General features: G+C 39.6%; 1 protein-coding gene across 12 annotated transcripts in view; it reads right to left on the bottom strand.

The window, feature by feature from the left end:
- Positions 1-2,861: 2,861 nt before the first annotated feature.
- Positions 2,862-24,977, bottom strand: part of RAPGEF2 (Rap guanine nucleotide exchange factor 2) — a 305,030-nt gene continuing 282,914 nt past the window's right edge. For 5 of the 12 annotated variants that reach the window (XM_084626375.1, XM_084626379.1, XM_084626385.1 and 2 more), the window contains 11 exons: positions 23,181-23,392; positions 22,953-23,076; positions 22,086-22,109; positions 20,796-21,019; positions 20,298-20,477; positions 14,455-14,607; positions 12,923-13,045; positions 9,597-9,822; positions 8,376-8,935; positions 4,652-4,957; positions 2,862-3,803 (listed from right to left, as the gene is read on the bottom strand). In XM_084626375.1, coding sequence (XP_084482501.1) covers positions 3,778-3,803; positions 4,652-4,957; positions 8,376-8,935; positions 9,597-9,822; positions 12,923-13,045; positions 14,455-14,607; positions 20,298-20,477; positions 20,796-21,019; positions 22,086-22,109; positions 22,953-23,076; positions 23,181-23,392 — 2,158 coding nt within the window. In that variant the 3' untranslated portion in view covers positions 2,862-3,777. The remainder of the gene's footprint in view (positions 3,804-4,651; positions 4,958-8,375; positions 8,936-9,596; positions 9,823-12,922; positions 13,046-14,454; positions 14,608-20,297; positions 20,478-20,795; positions 21,020-22,085; positions 22,110-22,952; positions 23,077-23,180; positions 23,393-24,977) is intronic. The other 7 variants (XM_084626382.1, XM_084626383.1, XM_084626378.1 and 4 more) reach the window with 4 other exon arrangements.

Below are 24,977 nucleotides of genomic sequence, written 5' to 3'. Positions count from 1 at the left end.
GGACCCAGAAGATTCTAACTCAGACCATGTGGCGGCAAGAAGGAACTGGAGAGGTGTCAGCCTGTCACCCTGATCTGGAGCACGAGGACAGCATGAGAAGGGCAACTGTACATGGGAGAGGCCAGTGGATGTTGCTTGCTAAGCATCTCCACACTCAGGAACTTGCATATCCACATGTGGAATACACACAGGGACCAACACTCAAAGAAGACGAATATTTATTATTTGTATTGCAGTAGCCCTTGGGGGTCCCAAATCAAAATTGGGGCCCCACTGTGCTAGGCACTGTACAAACATATAACAAATATTCCCTGCCTCAAAGAGTTTACAATCTAACATTTTTTCTCTCTAGTGAAATATGATTTATCTTGCCACTTCAATCCATGCTCTGTGCAAACAAACATACCACAGAGTACATTCAGCTTATTATTAGCTCGTCTTTATAAAAACTCACTGTACATCAGAGCTTCTGATTCTGTTGGAGCTAATTGATTTCTTGATTGCTATAACCAAAAGCCATCCGTAAAGAACTCAGCAATAGTTGTGGGTCAAATTTACATACCTATTACTCTTTTGTGATGGTTTCTTCCGAACGGTTGTTCTAGAGCCACCGAATAGAAGAAAGGGAAGGCATAAATTAGAGAGCAGTGGATCGGTGTAATACTGCAGTCTGACAAACATGGAGCAAAATGACTTACTTGCAAGTGAATCACACACATCACCACACCGACTGGGGGAAAATCACTGTCAATCAAAAAAATCTGTCATGATTAGTATACCCTAAGAACCAATGTTTGTAGGAGAAATATTTATAAAGTATTGAATGTAAAACAAATTTTTATTCCCTTTATGTTAATATCATAAGAAAAGTTATTACTGTGATAGCCCTGATCTGGCTTGTTGAAATTTACCCAGCGGCATGAGCCACAGATTAAGATGGATTAGTTACTGAAAAAACAACACACCACCTCCCCCTAAAAATCCAATCCTAGTTAAAATTTACCGGGCGTTAAGGGGCACATATTCCAGAGATGAAAAGTAACTGCAATGATCACTTGACTCTTCCATGTCCAGTGTTCTTTTATGAAAACTGGTACTACACACATTATTTGAGCTTGAGAGGGGTGTTTTAGGGTCACCTTATGAAGGGTTATAGTGAAAATCCAAACAAACCATTTTTTGCTCTTCTCTCCAAAGCAGTAACTTGCATTTGGAAATAATACTTGACTTTTTTTTTTTTAAATACAAGCCAAATATAACCAATGGATAGGCTAAGAAAAAATGTTTTAAACCAGTCTCTTGTACCCAATTACAAGTAGCTTAGAGTTCACAACATCCACAAAAGAACAAACACTTGGGACATTATATAGATTACAGCATCTGGCTTTTGTTAAAAGGGACACTCTCAGGTACTTTTCATTACATGCAATAGTTTCACGTTTCTAAGAAGGTAACATGTCTTTCCATCTTCTCCCCACCCCAAATTTTGTAAATATGGATTCACTGCCCCATGAGTCTCATGGAGTCCCAAACCAACATGGCCCTCCTTATTTACCTTGCTTGTCTGTGTATCAACAGCAATGATGTCAGCAAAATCCTTGCCACTCTAATGCCTCTGCTGGCCATTTTGGTTTAGTAATGGATATACTAATTTATTGGCAACACTACAGTGGGTTTAAAAAAATCTCCACTTCAATTTTGTGCCTGTTACTTGACAGTATTCCTTAAATATTCATGTACAGTGAATTATTTTCAAAATTGAATTTGCTCAAATATGATGAACATGTAAAATGTGTAAGAATCAATATGGACTGCATTAATGGACTGTTATATTTATTTATTTTTCAGCTTCATACAAATCGGATGTAGAAGCATAAACATAGTACATTTCTACCATTTTCAACAAAAATATAACCAATATGTACAATTATTGTATTAAAAATACAAAAGGGATACAGACTCCACCAATGTCTTTCTAAAAGACATACAGGTACAAGTAGTATCAAAAGTATGAGGAAATCACCAGTTAATTGTACATTCTGCACTTGACATCACAGAGTGAACTGAGATTAGCAGTCCTATGGTCTACAATTACTTAATGCTTATATAATATTTGTGCAACTTGTGATAGAGCTAGGTTTCTGTCTTTCTATATGCACATGAGGTCCATAGCCTATATAATAAAACTGGCAAATAATGCATATTACATGTAAAATTACAAATTCATAATTGACAATGAGATATATAAGCAAATAGACAAAAGCCATGATTACAGGAGAGAGAATAATTAAATAAAGCACTGACATTGTTTGATACAGTGAAAAAACACTGCAATTTGATCTTTAAAGTTGAAGCTATTTACGTTCACCTACTGATCAATATGATCAGCTGAGTTCAATGGAAAAAAAAATCCAAGACCAGCAGTTCCTCACATTTGAGTACTACTCGGATTGGCAGCCTTCACTTTTCCGGAGTCTGTGCAAAAACAACACAAAAATAGAAGGGAAGGATCATTTCAGTCATTATAGGGTTAATAGCAGCTGTGAGCAGGTGGTTGCTACACATTGGCCTTCTCTACACATGCAGTGTTCCATAAAGCCATTAACAGTTGTGACTATTTCTGCATTGCAAAGGCTGGCGTGTCTAAATGTGTTTTTTTCATAATTTAAAGGCTCGTTTATTCCCTACTGCCAAGTCAATAGAGAGAGATTATTAGATCAGTAATAACAGCTGACATTAGCTGTGACATCCCAAATTGCCTTCACTGCAATGTTATCCAGTTAATTTTTCTCTTAAAGTAACTAACCTTCTAACCATAGTAAGACAAAAATATAATTTAAAGGTGGGGTTTACCATCTGTCTCTTTTTTTTTTTTTTAAACTCTGCCATCCTGTATTCCACAAGGCACAGGTATACAAATTGTATGGTACAAACTATACAAGTTGTCCTGTTTTCCTCCATCAGATAGTTGCAAGTATTTACTTCTGCATTGATGCTAGACCCATTTCAAAATACTATCTTATGATTTACAAACTTCCTAAGACTCCAGGGTGGGGCACTTTAAGAGTGGAGCTAAGTGGTCAACGAAAGGCTGTATCCTATAACCCGTTCTGCCCTGCTCAGCCATATCAGTTTTGTTTTTTTTGGGAGCCCAGGCTGGCAACCCTACTAAAAAGTATGAAATAATACTGTAATTATTATGCAGGTGTAACATTTGCTCTCTGAACACAACAACATACAGCACTGTAACAAAGGCATTGTAAACAAGCAAACAAGCATTGTATACTTGAAGGATTTCAATGCATTTTTCTCTTTGTACGTTAAAGGCTCAATGTCGTTCGACAACTAGCGTATCTCATTATCCCAATGAGATGAAGTGCTAGGATTGTGATTAAAATCTAAAAGGAAGATTTCAAAACCCTTCCAGGCATTGGGAAATGCAGCCAGAGTTAATCATCTTGATGTGATGATCTTGGAATTTGGAATGATACTGTGTGATGTGGCAGACAGCGACAGTGGTAGTTTGGAGATTGCTGCACTGTGCATTTCAAGCAACACAGTTTGAAAAGTGCCAGGGCGATTTCTTCACAGTATTTCACATGCAAGGGGAAAGGAGGGAGGAACGGGGGAGAAGAAGCCCCATGCTGCTTTAAGGCAGGGAAGGAGGCAAACAGGTCTACCATCCTTTAATTATAGTTCCAAGGCTCCTATACTAGGGACGTCTTCTTGTGCTCTCCTTTAAGGTGGCTCACTCTGGATCCAGAAAAGCCCCAATTCTTAGACGGCAGAGACTTGTTCATCTTCTGCAAACAATAGGATGGGGGGAAAATAAATTTTAATCAGTTTAAAACTAGATTGCTATTGAATGAAATAAATTTGCTGTGTTCACACATATTCCATTCTTCTGTAAAAATTAAGCATATATTTATTTACTACAGGTAATTATTTTTCCCTCCCTTTTCCCTTAAGGTAAAAATCTCAAAATCATAAATTCAGAGCATGCTTTGTTATTTTAAATGAAGCAAGCCAGCTTTAACTATAGAATCATCAAGAGTGTATTTCTTTGGAAATGTATTTCCAAAGAAAATAAGACATAGAAGCACCATATCTGGGTGGGCTTGGCTTTCCCTCCTCCTGGAAAACACAACATTCAGCCAGAGACTACTAAATCTCTAATAGCTTAGTGAGGTATCTTGTGGTTGGCCCTGGTTGTAGTTGTCCACAAACCACTTCATTTTCAAATGCTTTTATTTAAATTAAAACTTCTGAGGCCGCAATTGCTTATAACAGTGTTCACTCGTGGAAATGTCAGAACATCTGTGGGCGAATTCATAAATTCTCTCAGTCACATGAAAATTTGGGGAAAAAAAATTAATGAAGCTTGAAATATTTCCTTGGTATGCTCAGCTGCAGAGGTCAATTGAATAAAGACTGCACAAAACTTCTAACTCAACATTTTTTAAATAACTGTCTTATGCCAGAGTCTAATTTAAGTTAGAAACAAAAGGTAAAAAAAAAAAAAAAACCCTAAAAAATCCATAGGTGGAAAAACAATTACATTTAGGGCCAGAATTTCCAATGCATGTTAAAGTGCTCATGGACTGTTTAAATCTAGCCCTTAATTAATGTTTTGAAAACATTAGAAATTTACCATCCTCCTCTGTGGAAAAACCTTGAGACTGATAGTGAGCAAGACGTGGGTCTGACTCGTTTGGTTTGTGCCACTGAGGTTTGTTCACAGGCCTGCTAGCTGAGTGACCGTGTGATTGCTGCTGCAAAGTTGAAGTCCCCTGGGTCTCACATGTCCGTGCTAACATCCTAGACCTCTGAAGTGCTACGTTGTAATCCGGAGGTTTTCTAGTTGGATGGGAAACTCCTTCCGCAAAGTCTGCAATAGGTATTCCTACATAACCAGGGGGAGTTGGAGGTGGTTCTCGATATCGACCTTCTTTTCGTGCTGCAGAAAAATAATACACTACTATAAGAGACAGTAACTAGGGACAATATGTTCAAAACCGAATTTGAGCAATGAGAAAAAGAAATATATCGACGAAATCGAGACAAACAGGATAAGATTTAAATATTATACACATATCAACATTATATATCACCTTAAAACAGAGATCATGTAAGAAATACTTTTGGTAAAACACAGTATATACAGCATGACTGTGCTTCCATCATGCAGGCAATGGTTATACTTGGCTAAGCCTCTAACTTTTAGTACAGGACAAAAATATCTTACTGTCCATTAAACTGTACATGCAATAGAATTATGCAAATTAAGTGTCGCCTCCACTAAAACCCTGAATCTGCAAGAACTTATACAAGTCAATATAATTACCCATTGAAGTCAATGGGACTGCTCACAGCACATGAAATAAAGCACATAGGTCTCCACGGGTCCATACCTGATATACTATACTCTGGAGCTTTTAAATACTACCCATCAAGAAAAAAAGGGAGCACTCACAAATTCAAACAACTCAAGTCCCATCATCTCATTTAAAAAAATATGTAGACTGCCCAGATAAAGGAGCAATGGCACACATTCAGTTGTGAACAAAAGTCCTTGAGTTTGGAAAAATTCCCTCTGCTTATTCAGTTTTATGCTAGCTTCTTATTAAGATGTCTTTCAGGCTGCAGAAGTTGCTATGCCTGCCCCACAGGTGTTAGAAACACAAATCAGATAATGAGACAAGTAGTTTAAGAACTGTGAAATTAAGCAATTGAAAAAATTTTCAGAGGTTAAAAAACCCACAGACATGAAAACTTTAGTCAGGGAGTCTAAATCTCTTTAGAGTAACTGTTTTCGTTAGGTGCATATTAATTAAGATCTCAAGAAAATCCTTTCTAAAATCAGTCATGACATGGGACAAGACAAATCAACAATGGGAAAAATCTGCATTTCCCCATTTAGGGTCTTCCACTGGTTTTGTGTCATTTACGGAATTAATTCTGTCCTTCAAATTCCTCCCTAAAACACACTTCTACTGTACCATTAAACTTTTAAAAAATGATGACTAATTATTGTTTGCAGTGCTGTTGTTTCAGTCTTGGTCCCAGGATAGCATTGGTCAATTTCCTAATGTTTGTAGATAGCTTAACTCCTTAAGGAAAGGACAGCATATGTTTGTACAGGAGTGGTTAAACTGTCAACACAGAGGATAAACAAAATGCACATATACTGAAAAAGAACTTTTAGACCTCTGGTAGAGAAGACCAACGGTAGAGTATGAACGACTGCAGTATGGTGTTTTTGAGTCTATATTTAGAAAGACTTCACAAGGGCACCAAGGTGGTCACTTTGACTCTTAATTATGAGCTTTTAAATTACAGTGTTGACACTAAACATAGAAATATTAATAAACATGTAGCCAGTGCATTCATCTAGTGTGACAGAACAGATCTGTTAAACCTTTCTATTTACAGTATTTGAAAGGATGATGCATAAAGGCTGTTTCTTTCTTTCTTGTAGTTCAGAGCATGGTGAATCTCATGGAAAAAGCTCCCTCAGAATTATTTAATGTGAAATTCACCATGTTAAAATAATAGGCACTAATCTCTAACATAAGGCCAATGGTATTGAATAACTGTTTGAATAGTGGCTCTTTTCCAAATGCAATTTAGGTGGAGGGAGCGTGGAAGAAATTTTAAAGAGGTTTTAAGAGTTTCTGAAACAGATTGGTATCTTAAAATCTCAAATATAACTTTCTCTCCACCAACATCAAACTATTCACTATTCTTTCCTCTGGCTTCTGTTACAAATTTTCTGTGCCTTCTCCTACCTTCACTTTCATGTGTTTGTCTCTTCCCTTCCCTCCTACTCTTCTTTTTTCTCACTCTTGAAAACATAAACCATCTTGTTTTCTCTTAACCTCTTTCCTCACTTGCCTGTTAGTGCCCAAAATCAACTCTGATGTGCTGCAACTAAACTAGCAGGTTGGTCTCACTTCACCCTACCCCCATTTGTTTCCTTGTTTTCTTTCACTTTGACCCCACTCACATCTTGTCCCCAGAATTATATGAGTGCTCCTGTTCCTGATCACAGTACTTCATCAGCTGCATAGGACCAATATAGAGTTAAACTGATATGACCATGGGAAGATTAATTATGCTGCTTCTGTGGGGAAGAGCTGTGCAAGGATAATAATAATGAAGCAGCAAGTTTCTACTGATGCTGAATTGGATGGAACTGAAATGGCTGGAATTTTCAGGCTTCTCTTATATTTCTGAAATCTTTATAAACTAGATTATTTTAGAAACAGACCTCTGAGTGGCATGGTGGGATGTTTGCTAACTTGCTCAAGAGCAGAGCCTGGAAGCACATTTATGAAGCCTGTCATTCCACATGCTAAAGGAAACTACATGACATGAGTAGTATTAGAGATAGGCCTCAACCAAAACATCTGTTCTCTTTCATCCTTCAAGGAAATTCAAATCTGCAGATCAAACTTTGGGGGCTGGGTCCATTGCTAAGTAATATATTTTGTCTCTGAATGGAAAGATGTTTTTCATTATGCCCTAACTACATTGTCACGCTGGCAGACCAGATAGTTCTTACGCAATGCCGTATGTTCCTTCAGGATGAGGGTAGACTGAAATGGGGGAGAGATTTGAGGGAATAAAATGGTTACAGAAACCAGCGGCCTCAGATTGGCCAAATCTATCTTGCGTAGGTAAAGAGGGTAATACCTGGACAAAAATTCAACACAACAAAAAAATATTTTAAAAAGTAACCTCACTTCCTTTAGCAAAAGGTCTGTCCTAGTGTTCCAGGTCCTTGATTTCCTAGGCACCAAGGCAAACATCTTCAAACGAGGGTATCTGAAGTTTTTTTTTTCATAGATACTAAGGTCAGAAGGGACCATTATGATCATCTAGTCTGACCTCCTGCACAACGCATTTATTTAGGGACTAAGAGTGACCCAATTTTCAGAGGTGATGAACATCCACAACTACCACTGAAGTCACAGGGACTTGTAGAGTAGAACACTGAAAGTCAGGTCACATTTAATGAGATCCCTGCTTACAGGCTTCGGTGCCTTACTCCAGTCACCCAAGCTTGAAAATGGTGATGTAAATACACTAGCATCTCAAAAAACTACCAACAGTTTAGTTGAGTTCTTAATTTTATGGCACTTGGGAAGGAAGTACAAGAGGCCACATAACTCAGGAATGAGTATCTGCGTTACAAAGTGATGCTTTTCTCAGCAGCAAACACAGAATTGAAGGGCAAAATTTGAGAGAAACTACAAATTGACTGTGCTTTTTGCTTTAAAAACAAATCAGATTAAAGCAAAATACTTATATAGTAAATTCACATCTATATGTAAATGAACAGGATACTTCGTGGTAAACAAAATATAACTTACCAATAAGCCCCTTTGCACTACTTGATGATACAGTTATATGAGAGGACATGGGAGCTGGCTTTGACTCCTCTGCTGTTACAGATGTTATGCTACTTGTTTCAGCTTCAATTGAAACATCCTTCCCACCCCGCCGCTTTATGGTACCTGTATCACCTTCTGAGTCCTCTCCCCAGTAGCCTGTTGAGGATGCCCAGCTTGCTCTGGACTGTGCTTGATCAAGGCCCTCCCTACCTTGACTCTGCCTGCCATATTTTGTGCCATGATCGGGGAACATCATCTGGTCCATATGACTGCCTGAGGCCCATAATCCTGCCCCATCGCCTGAACTATCGAAATGAACATGTCCAAAAGGAAGAGTCTCCCAGCTTCTCTGGTGTTGTATTGTCTGTATGTTGTCATGAGAACCGCTTGAGCAAGAAGTCCAGCTGCCGCGGCCACTGTCTGCAGCATCAAGTGAAGCGCGATCCCCCTGATCCTGTGATAGCTCTTCTGTACTGGGAGAAGAAAGCACAGTTGCTCCAGCATACAGGCCTCTATTCTCTGACAATGGTGCATATGAACTAGATGTAAAAGACAGAAAGAAAGGAATAGAAATTTTACAATGATATCATAAGTGATAATCAGCAAATCAGAACAGTGAAACTTTCATTGCTTTACAAGCCAAGAGAATTTGATAGCTAATGAAAAACACAGTCGATACAAGCATCATCTACAGCATAGATTTCCTATATCCAAAGTTTAATGTAATCAGAACTAACTAATGACTTGGTCAATTTTGAGAACAGGGCATTCTTTTTGTAAGGCTATTCTTGACAACAAAGCACGTCAGCAGTTACTAAAAAAGGTATCGATGAAAATGTGGCATACTTTGGGATTCAGTTGAAAGGTTTCCATCTGTAAAATAAGGATAATACTGTACTTAAGACACTTCTTGTCACAACACTAGCCTGCCACAGGGGTGAGGATCAGCTGTAGCATTTATAAATGCTCTAAAGGTGAAGAGCAGGTGCATGTAGTTACTGGCGCTGCTGTAGACATTAGAACAATGTGGAATTGGGTATATTTTCTCATCTGAATGTAAAGCATTATAAAAACAGGGGTAATATAGAAGTGGTGACCTAGAAGGAGAGAGGGGAATTTTTCTCTCACAGAAGGGAGGAAATTTCTACAACAGATGCAGAAGAGAGTTTTTTAAAAAACGTAAATATATACAATTCCTACCCTAAGCTGTATTGATCTGGTTCAATCATGGCTCTTCTATCAATTCTCCCCACACCAAGATTAGTCTCCACAATACTGACAGAATGCCTCTGTCTCCTCTCATCATGCAGTGAGACTGGCATGGAGTCAAATGAAGAATTGCTGACAATACTAGATCTCGAAGAAATTTCACTGTGACCAGAATCTGAAAAGTTATCCACCGTGCCACTAGGAGCCAAAGTATAACCTGCATAAGGACCAGAATAACATTAAATAGACATTCTAAATTTACAACCAAAAGACTTAAACATAAGTTCAAGCATTAGCATAGATATTCAATAACAGTGCTATTGGAGCAAATATAATTATGGACACACTTCATCAAGAAGAGCAGTACTGTATGCAACAAAAATATGCAAGAAGACCATCATTCAAATGCAGCTGTTTTATTTCTGAATGTAGGTTTAAAGATCAGTGGCAACATGAAATATTTGTATTTAGAAGTCTTTACAAAACTACTGCCAAATTTATCACTTCCTGTCATTTTTGGATCTCTAGAATTATATTAAAATATTTCCCTTTGTAGGACTTAATACCCAGTCTTGCAATACTGTTTATGTCTATGTATGTTAACACAGACTATGGGGGGCTTGGAACATAGGAACTGCCATGCTGGATGAGGCCAGTAGCCCATGTAGTCCAGAATCCTGTTTTCAACAGTGGGCCACTCAGGGAAAGGTGCAAAATACCTTACAGTGTTACCCTCTGTCCCTAGAGAAAGTTTCCTTCTAACTGCCAATAGTTAAAGTTTGCCTTCAGTCCTGAAGTATGAGTAATTATAGTCCTTCCAAACCTTTAAGTATTTGCTATAACAACACTGGAAATACATGTTATCTGTATAAATATCTTACCTTTTTTGAATTCTGCTATGCTTTTGGCCTCAGTTCTACCTGTAACACATTCCACAAGCTAGTTGTGAAAAATGATTTCTTTTTACCAGTTTTGAATTTACCAGCTTTCAAGTTCATATTATGAAACAAGGTGAACAGAAGATCCTAATCTACCCTCTCTTATAAAAGTTATTTTTTATCCTACCCCTTTTAATTCATCTCCTTTGTCAGGTAACCAATCCTAATCTTTCGATCTCTCTTCATAGGAGAGTTTTTGCATTCTCTTAATCATTCCCCTCACCCTCGGCTAAACCCCCTTCCATAATTTTTTCATAACCCTTTCGGAGGTGGGGTGACCAGAACTGAACACACTATTTTAGATGAGGATTTTCCACTGAATTAGATAATGTAATCAAAGTATTTTCCTTATTCTCCATCCCATCTCTTGGTCCCATTCTAACATTTGGTTTACTTTCTTCATCACTGCCTGTATTTCCTTTGGACAAAAGAAGTCAAAACAAAGCAAGTGTTTTGGAAACACCACCATTTAAAAATGTTATTGGGGATTTCTGTTGTTTGACGACAGAAGGTAAACAATTGTTGAGCATCTAATTCTGCTGTTTGAAATTATTTCCAATGTATATGTGTACAGTATAGAGAAGGCAAACTAACAACTTCTGCTCTCTGTCTCATATCACAATGAAATTAAGCATTTGACAACATTTAGAAAAATTCAACAGTGGCAAATTCAAAACTGATAATCCGAAATACTTTTTCACACAGTGTGGAACTCACGTGTGGAGCTCATTGCCACAGGAAGTAACCGAGGCCAAGAAAGTAGCAAGAATTAAAAAGGGATTTGACATTTCTTGTATAACCGAATATCCAACAGCATAACAGAATTACAATAATTAATGATAACAGAAATTTTGGATGGGATATTAAAGTCTCATACTTCAGGGTTTAAACCAATCTCTAACAGAGATCACGATGAGATCTATGTGGCGAAGCAGATTATTTCATATGTATGTACTGCTGCTTTCTTAAAGGTTCCTCTGATGCTTCTGGTAATGGCCACTGACAGAGACAGAATACTGGATCACATGGACCTTAGGTCTGATAGTATGGCAATTCCTACATTCCTATGTACCATTCATCTGACCTTCACTATCTATCTTATCCAAACAAGTTTCCAATGTTTGCTCCACTTATGTGAGGTGCTACAAGAGTCATTCCCTCCAAGACAAAGTCATTTACTTTAGCATGCTCCCTCATTTTGTATCCACATTTTGAGCAACAGAGTCAAGAATACTTTGAATGTAGACGATTGATCACCTCGCAGTTATGGGCTTTGATTATAGCACTGCATGTGAGATTTGTCAGCTAAACCCATCTAACCCTTTGTTTTCAGGCAGTTAACACTTCCTAGGCCATGGCTACACTAGACACCTTACAGCGGTGCAGCTGTACCGATGCAAGCTCTCTAGCCCAGATGCTCTGATGGGAGAGAGCTCTCCCATGGACTTAATTAATCCACCCCCAACAAGAGGCTGTCGTTATGTTGGCGGGAGAAGCTCTCCCACTGACATAGTGCTGTCCACACCAGTGCTTAGGTCAATGTAACTTATGTTGCTCAAAAGGGTGGCTTACTCACATCCCTGAGGGACTTAAGTTATGCCAACATGAGTGGTAGTGTACACATAGCCTTAGAAAGCTTATCCGAAAAGCAGTTCTTTAGGAAGGTAAATTATTAAAATGTAATTTTGTGATGAATGCACTATCAGCTATTATTTTTATTATAAAATATTTGTATTATTGTAGTGACCAGGAACCCTAGTCATTGTGCAAGGTGCTGTACAAAAAGAATTTAAAAGGTAGGTTAGAGGCCATTCAACAACATACTTTTGTATGTAAGCATGCAATTTTTATTTTTAGTTTGAAAATCACCATTAAGCTTCAAAGAGATTTCAGTGGAGCTACACAGTTCATACTAGCCGAGGATCTGTCCCTAACACCGTCAAATCTGATTAAAGTTAAGAAAGAAAACACATTAGTTCATGGTGCCACTAAATCTTGGAAATGCTTTGAGGTTTAGAACCATTTTCATGGATTGCTTTACCAAATATACAGTACTACACTTCCCCTCCATTCATCTGATCCCGATTCCTTTTTCAATAAATGCACTGGCCTTGATAGAATGTGATCAAATTCATATAATTTCACACCTGGCTAAAGTCTATGAGATAAATTATGCTGAGATCTTACAAAGACTCGAGCTGATCATCAAAGGATTTCTGCATAAGAACCTCCTCTATCTCACCCTTAGAAAAGCTCACTTCAGCAGTGCTTTTGGATATGTATTTGTACTTTTGAAGGACAGACCCCTCATCCCTTTTCAAAATACTCATTAGCCAATTGTGCTTGTGATCTTTTTCCTTTTGATTTTGTAAACCCCACCTATCCTATAGGTCCGTGGTGCATTGTTATTCTTGTTACTGTTCTCACTTCCAAGAGAAGAGGAGGAACTGGTTAGATCCGACTGTCTGGAGCCATAATATCTCAGTTGATTGCCACTGCCACCTAACAACAGGATGAGAAAAGAGTTTAGATATCCATTTGACAGAGACAGGAGAGAGAGATACCCAGATGAAATGCACACAAGTTTCAATTTCTCAGCATCACAGTGCAATTCGGTGGGAGTTATTACTACAGTGAAATCTAGAGCTGTCCAAGCTCTATCACAAGACTGAGCTCTTACTCTGTGGGGCTCAACTCTGACACAGATTTTTTAATACAACTTTCTCTCAGGCAGCCATTAAAATTGATTTCTATGTTATTCTGAAAAGGATAGCAGGAGAAAATGACCTCGAGGTTACCTGCGATAGGAATATGCTGTATAGTGACAATCTTTATTTATTTATTTTTTTAAAAAATACAAGAAAGGCAAGTGCCTGCACTTGATCTTTTTTCTCTTAATTAACAACCAGAGCCAGTACAATGAAAAAGGAAACAGGACAGAAATTCATCAGGAGTCTTAGATCATCTTGTTTAAACTCATTTGCAGTTTTGGCCAGTCACACTGGACAGTAATCTCTACCAGTATATTTTAAGACAGTTTCTATGAAATTATTTAAAATTAACTCAGCAAAGAAAGCTTCATCGTGCAAAGCCATGTGTCAAACTTCCACCTTGATTCTTGGGATGACTAAGGTGTTCGCATAAAGGAAATGTAATGCTTTAGTGATCTGAGCCTTGAACACTCTAGGGAAAACCTTGCTGTCTTGCATGGATCCCTCTCCATCCAGCACAATTGCACAGCAGGGAGGAATGATTTTAACCTAGTAATTCCTTTAGAAATCAGCAGAGGGCTTGGTTATTATACCCAATGATGCTCCAAGGTGCCACTATGAGCTCTGAACTACTGCCCATGTATACTGCCTTTGGTAGAAGGCAACTGAAGGAGACATGTTCGTCTGAAGTAGCAGTAAGGAGAGTTGCTTAGTGTGATGGCTCCAGGACACTCTAAACCCATCCTCCTGCGCTTTGCTAACAGGATGGCTCCTGAGCATCCACCTGGGCACTACTACTCCACTCCCCTGCCAATCCTCATGTGGCAGCATAAGTAGGAAAAGATTTCACCCTTAGGGCTTATCTCGACACACAGGTAGCGTGCGGCAAACTGTGATGTAAATCTACAGTGCGCTAGTCTGCTGTACACTAAATGTCGGTCTGGACCATGCTACCACACACTGAAAGGGCACTTTGACTTACTCTGCTTTGAGATGCAAGTAGATCCGTGTGCACTAGTGAACTTTTAGTTTGGTAGCAGAGTCCACATGAACAGTCAGTGTGCTGTAGATTTACACCCCAGCTTGCTGTGCACTAATTGTTCATCTAGACAAGCAATTTGTCTCCAAGATCCCCTCATAGTTATTTCTAAAGCCTGCAGGTTTCAGGAAAAGGAATGGATAGTGTTGCACATCTTATACCTTTCCTTGGAGAGGTCTGTGGTGATGTGGGAGGAGAAGACAACTGTGAAGATGCATTTGATATTGTGTCTTCAGCTTGTTTCTTGTGACGGTCCAAACTTCCTTCTTCAGACAATGAAAGAATTTTCTTTAAAGCTTGTGGGGAATTAATGCCTTTAAGGAAGAATGAATTAATTTATGTATTTATTAAGCCATAAATATATACATCTGTTAATTTTACAGTGCGTTATAGGGACACTGTAAAGATAAAATATTTATCTTCCTTGAGTTACTAATACCACTTTTACCAAAGCAATCACTTCTATATCTGACCTATCAGTTCTCATCCTCACAGGAAACCTGCACAATACTTTCAAAAGATGAGCCTGGGAGCTTAAATTCATAACTTCACTAGACACTAAAAATCATGGACTGAAAAGAGACACTGGATTTATGGCTTATTACAACTATCTACAACTCACTAACAACCCTTCCAGCTGCTCCCCTTTAGCCCCTCCCCGGTTCCTTTCCTCCCTGTCACTTGAAGGGAGTTAACAGGCCACTTCACCTCGAATGTTCCCTTGAAACATGTGTTAACGACTTATGCTAAACGATCTGTTCCATCTTGTATTCAGCTGTGACACACTGATTATGGCTATGTCTACTCTAGCACTTTTATTGGTAAAACTTACATCACTCAGGGTTGTGCAAAAACAAACCCTTGACCAACGTAAGTTACAATGACAGACGCACCAGTGTGGACAGCACTATGTTGGTGGGAGACAGTCTCCCGCTGACATAGCTACCGCCGCTTGTTGGGAGTGGCTTTATTATGCTGATGGGAGAGCTCTCTCCCACTGACATAGAGTGGATACATAGAAAACCACACAGCAGTACAACTGTGCTGCTGTAAGGTCTCTAGTGTAGATATAGCCTAAGTTTCCCAGAACTGAAGAATAGCTCTGTGTAACTCAAAAGCTTGTCTCTCTCACCAACAGAAGTTGGTTCAATAAAAAAAAAATTACCTCTCCCACCTCATCTCTCTAATACCACTTTTAATAAAATCTAAAATAAAAAAATTAATTTACTCCTCTCTATTTACACTATGTTGTTTATTTCTGTATTTTACTCAGCTTGGACAATGAAATTGGACCACTCTGTTTCAGATTCCAATTCACATTTACTAGCAAAATATTGCTGTGTCTGGGTTTCCACCCGTTCACTGAAAAGATTCTTGTAACTCATGTTCCAGAATATCTTCTGTGCAGATCTACCACCTGGGAGAGGAGTATGATGAGTTCTGAGAGATCAAAACTAGCAAATGGTGGAGCTGTACAAAATCCCTCAGAGACTCCAATGTTTATTGAAAGGTTACATAACAGGACCTCAGCTGCTCTTCAGTTGCTTCGGCTATTCAAAATAGCTTAGAGTATCACCAAAGAAAGTGATGCGGGAGGTTGGGCAAGTGAACACCTGGTGGGGCAATATATTCCTAGAGTAGGCTTTCTTCCTTTCTCCTTTGAGAACTGTCTCTGCACAAACTCTAGACTTTGGGAGACTAGCAGTAACAGCTCCTAGGAAAGACCTAGAGGGCAAAGACTGAAGAACTGCTCTCTTGAAACAAACATCAAGTTTGCCGATTAAAAGTGCAGATTGATCTACATGTGACAGCTTTGCAAATTTCAGGGGTGGAGTTATTTTTTCAAGCATTCTACAGAATTTGCATTTGATCTAGAGGACTGCAGTGTTGCAATCAATAATCCAGAATTATTTGATTAACACAAAAAGAAAAGGAGTACTTGTGGCACCTTAGAGACTAACCAATTTATTAGAGCATAAGCTTTCGTGAGCTACAGCTCACTTCATCAGATGCATATCGTGGAAACTGCAGCAGACTTTATATATACACAGAGAATATGAAACAATACCTCCTCCCACCCCACTGTCCTGCTGGTAATAGCTTATCTAAAGTGATCATCAGGTGGGCCATTTCCAGCACAAATCCAGGTTTTCTCACCCTCCACCCCCCCACACAAATTCACTCTCCTGCTGGTGATAGCCCATCCAAAGTGACAACTCTTTACACAATGTGCATGACAATCAAGTTGGGCTATTTCCTGCACAAATCCAGGTTCTCTCACATCCCCCCCCACCCCCATACACACACAAACTCACTCTCCTGCTGGTAATAGCTCATCCAAACTGACCACTCTTCAAGTTTAAATCCAAGTTAAACCAGAACATCTGGGGGGGGGGGGGAGAGGAAAAAACAAGAGGAAACAGGCTACCTTGCATAATGACTTAGCCACTCCCAGTCTCTATTTAAGCCTAAATTAATAGTATCCAATTTGCAAATGAATTCCAATTCAGCAGTTTCTCGCTGGAGTCTGGATTTGAAGTTTTTTTGTTTTAAGATAGCGACCTTCATGTCTGTGATTGCGTGACCAGAGAGATTGAAGTGTTCTCCGACTGGTTTATGAATGTTATAATTCTTGACATCTGATTTGTGGAAAAGCAGCATCACTTGCCCCATAACCTCAGCCATGCGGAACGCAATGCCATCCACAGCCTCAGAAACAACTCTGACATCATAATCAAAAAGGCTGACAAAGGAGGTGCTGTTGTCATCATGAATAGGTCGGAATATGAACAAGAGGCTGCTCGGCAGCTCTCCAACACGAGTTTCTACAAGCCATTACCCTCTGATCCCACTGAGAGTTACCAAAAGCAACTACAGCATTTGCTCAAGAAACTTCCTGAAAAAGCACAAGATCAAATCCGCACAGACACACCCCTGGAACCCCGACCTGGGATATTCTATCTACTACCCAAGATCCATAAACCTGGAAATCCTGGGCGCCCCAACTTCTCAGGCATTGGCACCCTGACAGCAGGATTGTCTGGCTATGTAGACTCCCTCCTCAGGCCCTACGCTACCAGCACTCCCAGCTACCTTCGAGACACCACTGACTTCCTGAGGAAACTTCAATCCATCGGTGATCTTCCTGATAACACCATCCTGGCCACTATGGATGTAGAAGCCCTCTACACCAACATTCCACACAAAGATGGACTACAAGCCGTCAAGAACACTATCCCCGATAATGTCACGGCTAACCTGGTAGCTGAACTTTGTGACTTTGTCCTCACCCATAACTACTTCACATTTGGGGACAATGTATACCTTCAGATCAGCGGCACTGCTATGGGTACCCGCATGGCCCCACAGTATGCCAACATTTTTATGGCTGATTTAGAACAACGCTTCCTCAGCTCTCGTCCCCTAAAGCCCCTACTCTACTTGCGCTATATTGATGACATCTTCATCATCTGGACCCATGGAAAAGAAGCCCTTGAGGAATTCCACCATGATTTCAACAATTTCCATCCCACCACCAACCTCAGCCTGGTCCAGTCCACACAAGAGATCCACTTCCTGGACACTACAGTGCTAATAAACAATGGTCACATAAACACCACCCTGTACCGGAAACCTACTGACCGCTATTCCTACCTGCATGCCTCCAGCTTTCACCCTGACCACACCACACGATCCATCGTCTACAGCCAAGCTCTGCGATACAACCGCATTTGCTCCAACCCCTCAGACAGAGACAAACACCTACAAGATCTCTGTCAAGCTTTCTTACAACTACAATACCCACCTGCAGAAGTAAAGAAACAGATTGATAGAGCCAGAAGAGTTCCCAGAAGTTACCTACTACAGGACAGGCCTAACAAAGAAAATAACAGAATGCCACTAGCCGTCACCTTCAGCCCCCAACTAAAACCCCTCCAACGCATTATTAAGGATCTACAACCTATCCTAAAGGATGACCCAACACTCTCACAAATCTTGGGAGACAGGCCAGTCCTTGCCTACAGACAGCCCCACAAGCTGAAGCAAATACTCACCAACAACTACATACCACACAACAGAACCACTAACCCAGGAACTTATCCTTGCAACAAAGCCCGTTGCTAATTGTGCCCACATATCTATTCAGGGGACACCATCACAGGGCCTAATAACATCAGCCACACTATCAGAGGCTCGTTCACCTGCACATCCACCAATGTGATATATGCCATCATGTGCCAGCAATGCCCCTCTGCCATGTACATTGGTCAAACTGGACAGTCTCTACGTAAAAGAATAAATGGACACAAATCAGATGTCAAGAATTATAACATTCATAAACCAGTCAGAGAACACTTCAATCTCTCTGGTCACGCAATCACAGACATGAAGGTCGCTATCTTAAAACAAAAAAACTTCAAATCCAGACTCCAGCGAGAAACTGCTGAATTGGAATTCATTTGCAAATTGGATACTATTAATTTAGGCTTAAATAGAGACTGGGAGTGGCTAAGTCATTATGCAAGGTAGCTTGTTTCCTCTTGTTTTTTCCTACCCCCCCCCCAGATGTTCTGGTTTAACTTGGATTTAAACTTGAAGAGTGGTCAGTTTGGATGAGCTATCACTAGCAGGAGAGTGAGTTTATGTGTGTATGGGGGTGGGGGGGATGTGAGAAAACCTGGATTTGTGCAGGAAATAGCCCAACTTGATTGTCATGCACATTGTGTAAAGAGTTGTCACTTTGGATGGGCTATCACCAGCAGGAGAGTGAATTTGTGTGGGGGGGTGGAGGGTGAGAAAACCTGGATTTGTGCTGGAAATGGCCCACCTGATGATCACTTTAGATAAGCTATTACCAGCAGGACAGTGGGGTGGGAGGAGGTATTGTTTCATATTCTCTGTGTATATATAAAGTCTGCTGCAGTTTCCACGATATGCATCTGATGAAGTGAGCTGTAGCTCACGAAAGCTTATGCTCTAATAAATTGGTTAGTCTCTAAGGTGCCACAAGTACTCCTTTTCTTTTTGCGAATACAGACTAACACGGCTGTTACTCTGAAACCTTGATTAACACAGTTTATTTGATCCTCTAGACAGCAGAATCTATAGAACTAGCCTAATACTACATTATTTCTTGTTCACTTGGTTTTTCTAAATCCCTCTTTTGTAGCTTAAACAATAGGTGTGAGAGACCCTAACAGCAGGCGGAGACAGAATAGAGCAACGTTTGTGGAAAATCACTCCCTGTATAAAGAGGATAGCTATCCTGCTTAGAAACAAACCTGAGAATATGTTTTTAATTCAAATTAAATAAGGAAAATTTCAGACGACTTCATAACACTGCAACAGGATGCCCTCTTTAGCTGCCAGAGAGAGATTTGGAGAAATCAAATTATTTATAAGAAACTACCATTCTCCTGTTTCAATCTGTAGCATCCCAAACAGTGCAACTTTAGCACTGCAACAGAAAAAGATTTGGGGGAACGTGGTGGTGAAGGGCAATTGTCAAATGAAAAAGTTAAAAACTACAGCCCACATTTTCAAAGTGATTAGTGACTGGGGGTACTCAACTTGACATACCTTGGACAGGCCTGATTTTTTGGAGGGCAGATGCTCAAGACACTTTTGAAAATCAGGCCCCTTTATGGTATCTCAGATTGATCACTCAGAAATGGAGGCAAGCAAAATCATTAGTGACTTTTGAAAACTTAAGCCCAAGGCTCCAGTGCACCAGCCAGAAGAGCAATTATCACCAGGTGGAAACAAATCTACAACTGAAAAGGATAAGCCAACCAGACCCTTTACTAGGAGAAGTTTTCTCCTGTTTATCTGCTATTAGGAGGATTTATATATGCTGTCTAAACTGACAGAGGGATAACTGAGAGCACTAACTTGAACTAAACGTTACAATATTTCACCAGTTCAAAAGTACGCCTGCTTGAACTATACAAAGAAACATCTAAACATTTTTAACGAAACCCACCCACCCCCTCATTTCACTTACCAAATGGTGGGAGGTCTTTGACTGGTACTTTCTTGCGAGAGGGATAGAGGGACACAGCAGGGACCTGCAATGCTTGGTTTATTTTATGCTGCTGCTGCATCTTCTGCTGAATTCCTGCCCTAGGTGCCACTGGTGACGTTTCCTGTTTCCCAGACCGTTTGTCCCCTGGATTCTTCGGTACTTTGCAATAAATGGAAGAAACAAGGAATTAACTATTTCAGCAGTCTAAGTGGAAGGTTCAAAACTTCTGATTTTAATTAAAAGGAGCTCAGATACAACAATTAGGAGTGCATATTTATTTAGAGAGGCAAAGGAAGGGAGAGAGCTTTAATTCCTTTAAAACACATATTGTTTTTAATTATAAAATCTTTGCTGACCTTTACGCATAACAGAGCTCAGAAAACAGACATATAAGTGACAGGAAGATATAGCCCAGAAGTTAAGTTACATGCAGATATAAGCAGCTATTTATAATGCTTATTTAATGAAAAAGCTCACATGTGTTGGTGGCTGGCTCACACTGCAGAGACAGTGTCTGGAGGCTCTCTTCATCCATTTCCAGGTCCAAGTTAGAGAGGTACTGCTTCACTTTTCGTGCCATCTGAGCATCTTCATACAGTTTTTTGGCATTGAGAAAGGAGCTGCGACGTACCCGCTTCTTGTGTCCCCCTGTTTGTGCAACATCTAGCACTGCTGCATTTGTACTGCCCTGGCTGAGAGACCTGGAGTGAAGTGGGAAAGAGGAGGAAAGAGAGACTTAGTCCAGCAAAGTATCACTTCATGAACTGGAAACATGCAAAAGGTTGCATGAATGTCAGTCTACGGTCAAAGCTTACATGCCTCATTCCAGTAAGTCAAACAAACAGCTATAATAGACAGAAGATGAGGATCAAGAAATCTCTTCACTTGGTTAAAAATAATAATTTATGTATAATTAAAATAAAATAAGTTCCTGGAACCTATTCTACTCCAACTAGGCAATCTCTCTTCTCACATCTAGAAAAGCATTCAAGATAGCTCCCTCACATAAGTCAGCTACTGAGGAAGTTGGAGCATTAAGAAAAGCTCATGCAGCAAGACAACGCTGACAGACAACTGTAGCTGAGCCTCCAATTTAAATACAAATTATCTAGAAACTGTCTTCAACACAGTGTTAATCTGGGTTTATAAAAACCTCAATTTCAATAGTAATGAAGAAAAAAAATCTTTTTCTGTTCCCTAACTTGAGTATGATGAGCTTTTTGTTAAATGAATGATCAATTAGTTAATGAGGAAATAAACGTCATGCATTTCAATTTGTGTATGTATATATGGAAGCTATTTGTGGCTTCTGATTTGTTAAGAGTAAAAAATGGAGGCTGGATTTAGAGTGAAAATATAGTTAGTTGAGCTGTAAAAATCATGGTACTTCAATTTTTAATATCAGTGGATTTCATCTTCACTCATTTATCAGGCATATGTAAATTTTAGTTGTACAGCTATCCCCATACTATTTTGGAATTTCCTTTCTATTACAAGCCAGACTGGTTATATTAAAGTCAATTTTACTGTTGTGTTAAATAAACAACCCTTCCCCAAATCACACTCAGAAATATCTGTAAATAGTTTCACAGCTCTTGTGTTTTTGACCTCAAAAGCAAAAGCACCATTGGATTAAACTTATTGTAAGTACAAAAGGGTTAAAAGAAAAATGTCAAAGCATCAGAAAATTAAAGATAGCAAGTAGAAAAACAATGCAAATGGTCAGAAAAGAATGTTTGTCCGTGTGCGTTGTCTCCAACCACTTACCCCAAACTCCTCCATTTCTTCTTCCTGCAAGTGAGAGCCATGAAGAGTGAAGCATGGGTTTAGGAAGAGATAGAGAAAGATCACAAGCTCAGAAAGAAAAGACCAGACCTCAGGACAAGCAGTACTAGAAGCCCACAAACACTAAAACAGACTTTTCTCAGGCGCACAGTTGGATATTAAAAACTCTTCTAGTTCAGATTAAGCGAGAGTGCATTATGCTGTCTCTACACAAAACCAAACAGCAATCACTCCACATTCTCCTGCACCATTGATTTATGCTGACGTTCAAATATTCCTATTTGTAGTAAACTGTGAGCAATTTAGATTGTCCTGTGCATCAACATTTCATACAATAAACTTTCCTCTACTACAGTATATAGTGAAATCGAATATCTTCATTCAGACTACGAATTGGTGGGATCTCATCACGGAATCAGGCAAATTGGCTATCAGTGGGAGAACATAAAACACTGTTCCCGCCATGGTAAGATCTAGAATTACTTTCCTTTTTAAAGCTGGTTTTAAAATGTGGATACAGTACATAACTGTGATTACCCAAAAGTGGTACAATGAATAGTAGTGAATGAGACATCGTACATCTAAAATGCTGCAATACAACCAGTGATACAGAAGTTATACAGTCCAATCTTGCAACTGAAAACTCCCATTGACTTCTATGAGTGTTCCAGGCATGGAAAGAACAAAGAGGCCCCACAGGTGGGAAGATAAAGTCTCATCTTTCATTATTTCATTTGCAGTGTTTCTTTTGTTAAGGACTGTGGAGGGGCACTAGAGAATTATTTATTTTATTGTTGATACTCAATTTTTTGTCTCAATCAATTGAAGCTCTGTTGAAGACAAACCTACCTAGTCCTGAACATTACAGCAGGATCCATGTTAACAGAAGCCATTCGACCAACATGACGAATTTCTTTTGCAATCATTCTCAGTTTCTCAAAATTGACCAAGCCTTCCACTTTTGAGTCATTTCCTATATTTAGTAAAAGGAAGACAAGTAAATAGTAATGGTATCATCTACGAGGCTGCAAAATCTATTTTCTGTGGAGATAAATAAACATGCTATTTTGCATTTACCTTCATGAAGGAAAGTAAGGTCCTTTTTGATAACAGGGAAGAGAGGAATAATGGGAGGCTGTAGGTTTTGGCTGTTCAGGACATTACGATATTTTGCCATGTTCCTAGATGGATCAAACAGGTCTTGAAGATCTTGAAACAGCTTCTCATATTTGCTTGGAAGTTTTTCCCAAGTAGTGCGGAGCCTTGCAACCGGTGCCAAATTCAGGCCACTGAAAACAGTTCATTAGGGTTTTGTTTTGTTTGTTCAATTAAATACAGACTATGCAAACTTAATAGAAAGAAAACTGCAACACCCAAATATAAAACACTATACAATTTTGTGTAGCAGAAATATCATCTCCCATATCAGGCAAGTGTTGTCATACAGCAATATACCAATCAAGCGCAAATATTGATAAGTAAATATTGCATTTTGAAAATGTGCATTATAAAATCTATACAATACATGTTATGAAAATATATATCTTAAAGCTATGAATTTTATATTAACTATAATGACTGATGGAATCTATACAATGCAATATACCCAGATAAAACAGGTAATGCCTGTGAATTGAGGGAAGCAATTAGGGACTATGGCTGAATTGGTATTTGCCTCCACTACTGAGGAGTTGTCTGCCCTTTACCATGGAAGTTTACAATCTATAGGTATATCTGGACTCACGGTCTCTCCTGGATTCCCAGACTGTGTCAGTGACCAGGGATGCTTTTCTCCAAATCTATACCTGGTGAAAGTACTAAGACCATTTCCTTTGCCACAATCCATGTGCCATGATACCTCCAGATGGATTTGCTGAAATAGACTCTATACCAGGGATCGGCAACCTTTGGCACGTCGCTCATCAGAGAAATCCGCTGGCAGGCCGGGATGGTTTGTTTACCTGCAGCGTCCGCAGGTTCAGCTGATCGCAGCTCCCACTGGCCAATGGGGGCTGCGGGAAGCAGCATGGGCTGAGGGATGTACTGGCTGCCGCTTCCCGCAGCCCCCATTGGCCAGAAACGGCAAACCGCAGGGAGCTGCGATCAGCCGAACCTGCAGGTAAACAACAGTGCCAGCCCGCCAGCGGATTTCCCTGATGGGCCGTGTGCCAAAGGTTGCCGATCCCTGCTCTATACTTAAGGATATACAGAAGCTGCAGCTGGCTGAAAAAAACCTGTGGTCCACTCCCTTACTGCTGTTGGTAAAGGGAGTACTTTACACCAGTGGTACTGACTAACTATTCACTTCTGGCTGCAAAGGAGGTATTGATATTAATTGATAATGTCAGCTTTTGTTCAAATTCTAGCTAACTGACAGGCTGCCTCTCACCCCATACTCTGAAGCAGGACTTAAGCTGAGATGAAGTGGCTGAACTAAGTCCCTAGATTTAAATGCTTCAGGGGCGCTGACAGATTCCTAACCTCTGGGGGTCTCTGATTTTGGAGAATTTTCTTCCCCTTCTGGTCTGATGGGGTACAAATCCACTGACCTTCAGGACAAGTGGCAGAGCTGATTTTTTTTTTTTAACAGACTTTTGCATGAAAGGGTGATAACAATGTATGCCAATAGCCTTTTTTGTAGCCTGTGATATTTACATTTCTATTACTGTGGTGTTATATATTTTTATTTCTGGAACCTGAAGTATTCTGAAGGGTGCAAGAGTGTTTAAGTATGTCTTTAATACAGGTACTAAACATTTTCTACTTTTACATTCTGTAATTTAAAATTAGATTACTGTAGGGATTTTTTTAAAATTAAAATACCTTAATCTGAGGAATATTATATCACATTTCCCCCAGCTGGATTTTCTGCAC

This window comes from Lepidochelys olivacea (genome assembly GCF_965140295.1).
Source record: "Lepidochelys olivacea isolate rLepOli2 genome assembly, chromosome: 4".
Lineage (NCBI taxonomy): Eukaryota > Metazoa > Chordata > Testudines > Cheloniidae > Lepidochelys > Lepidochelys olivacea.
Note: the sequence above shows the minus strand (reverse complement) of the source record. Positions and strands in the feature narration are given on the sequence as shown.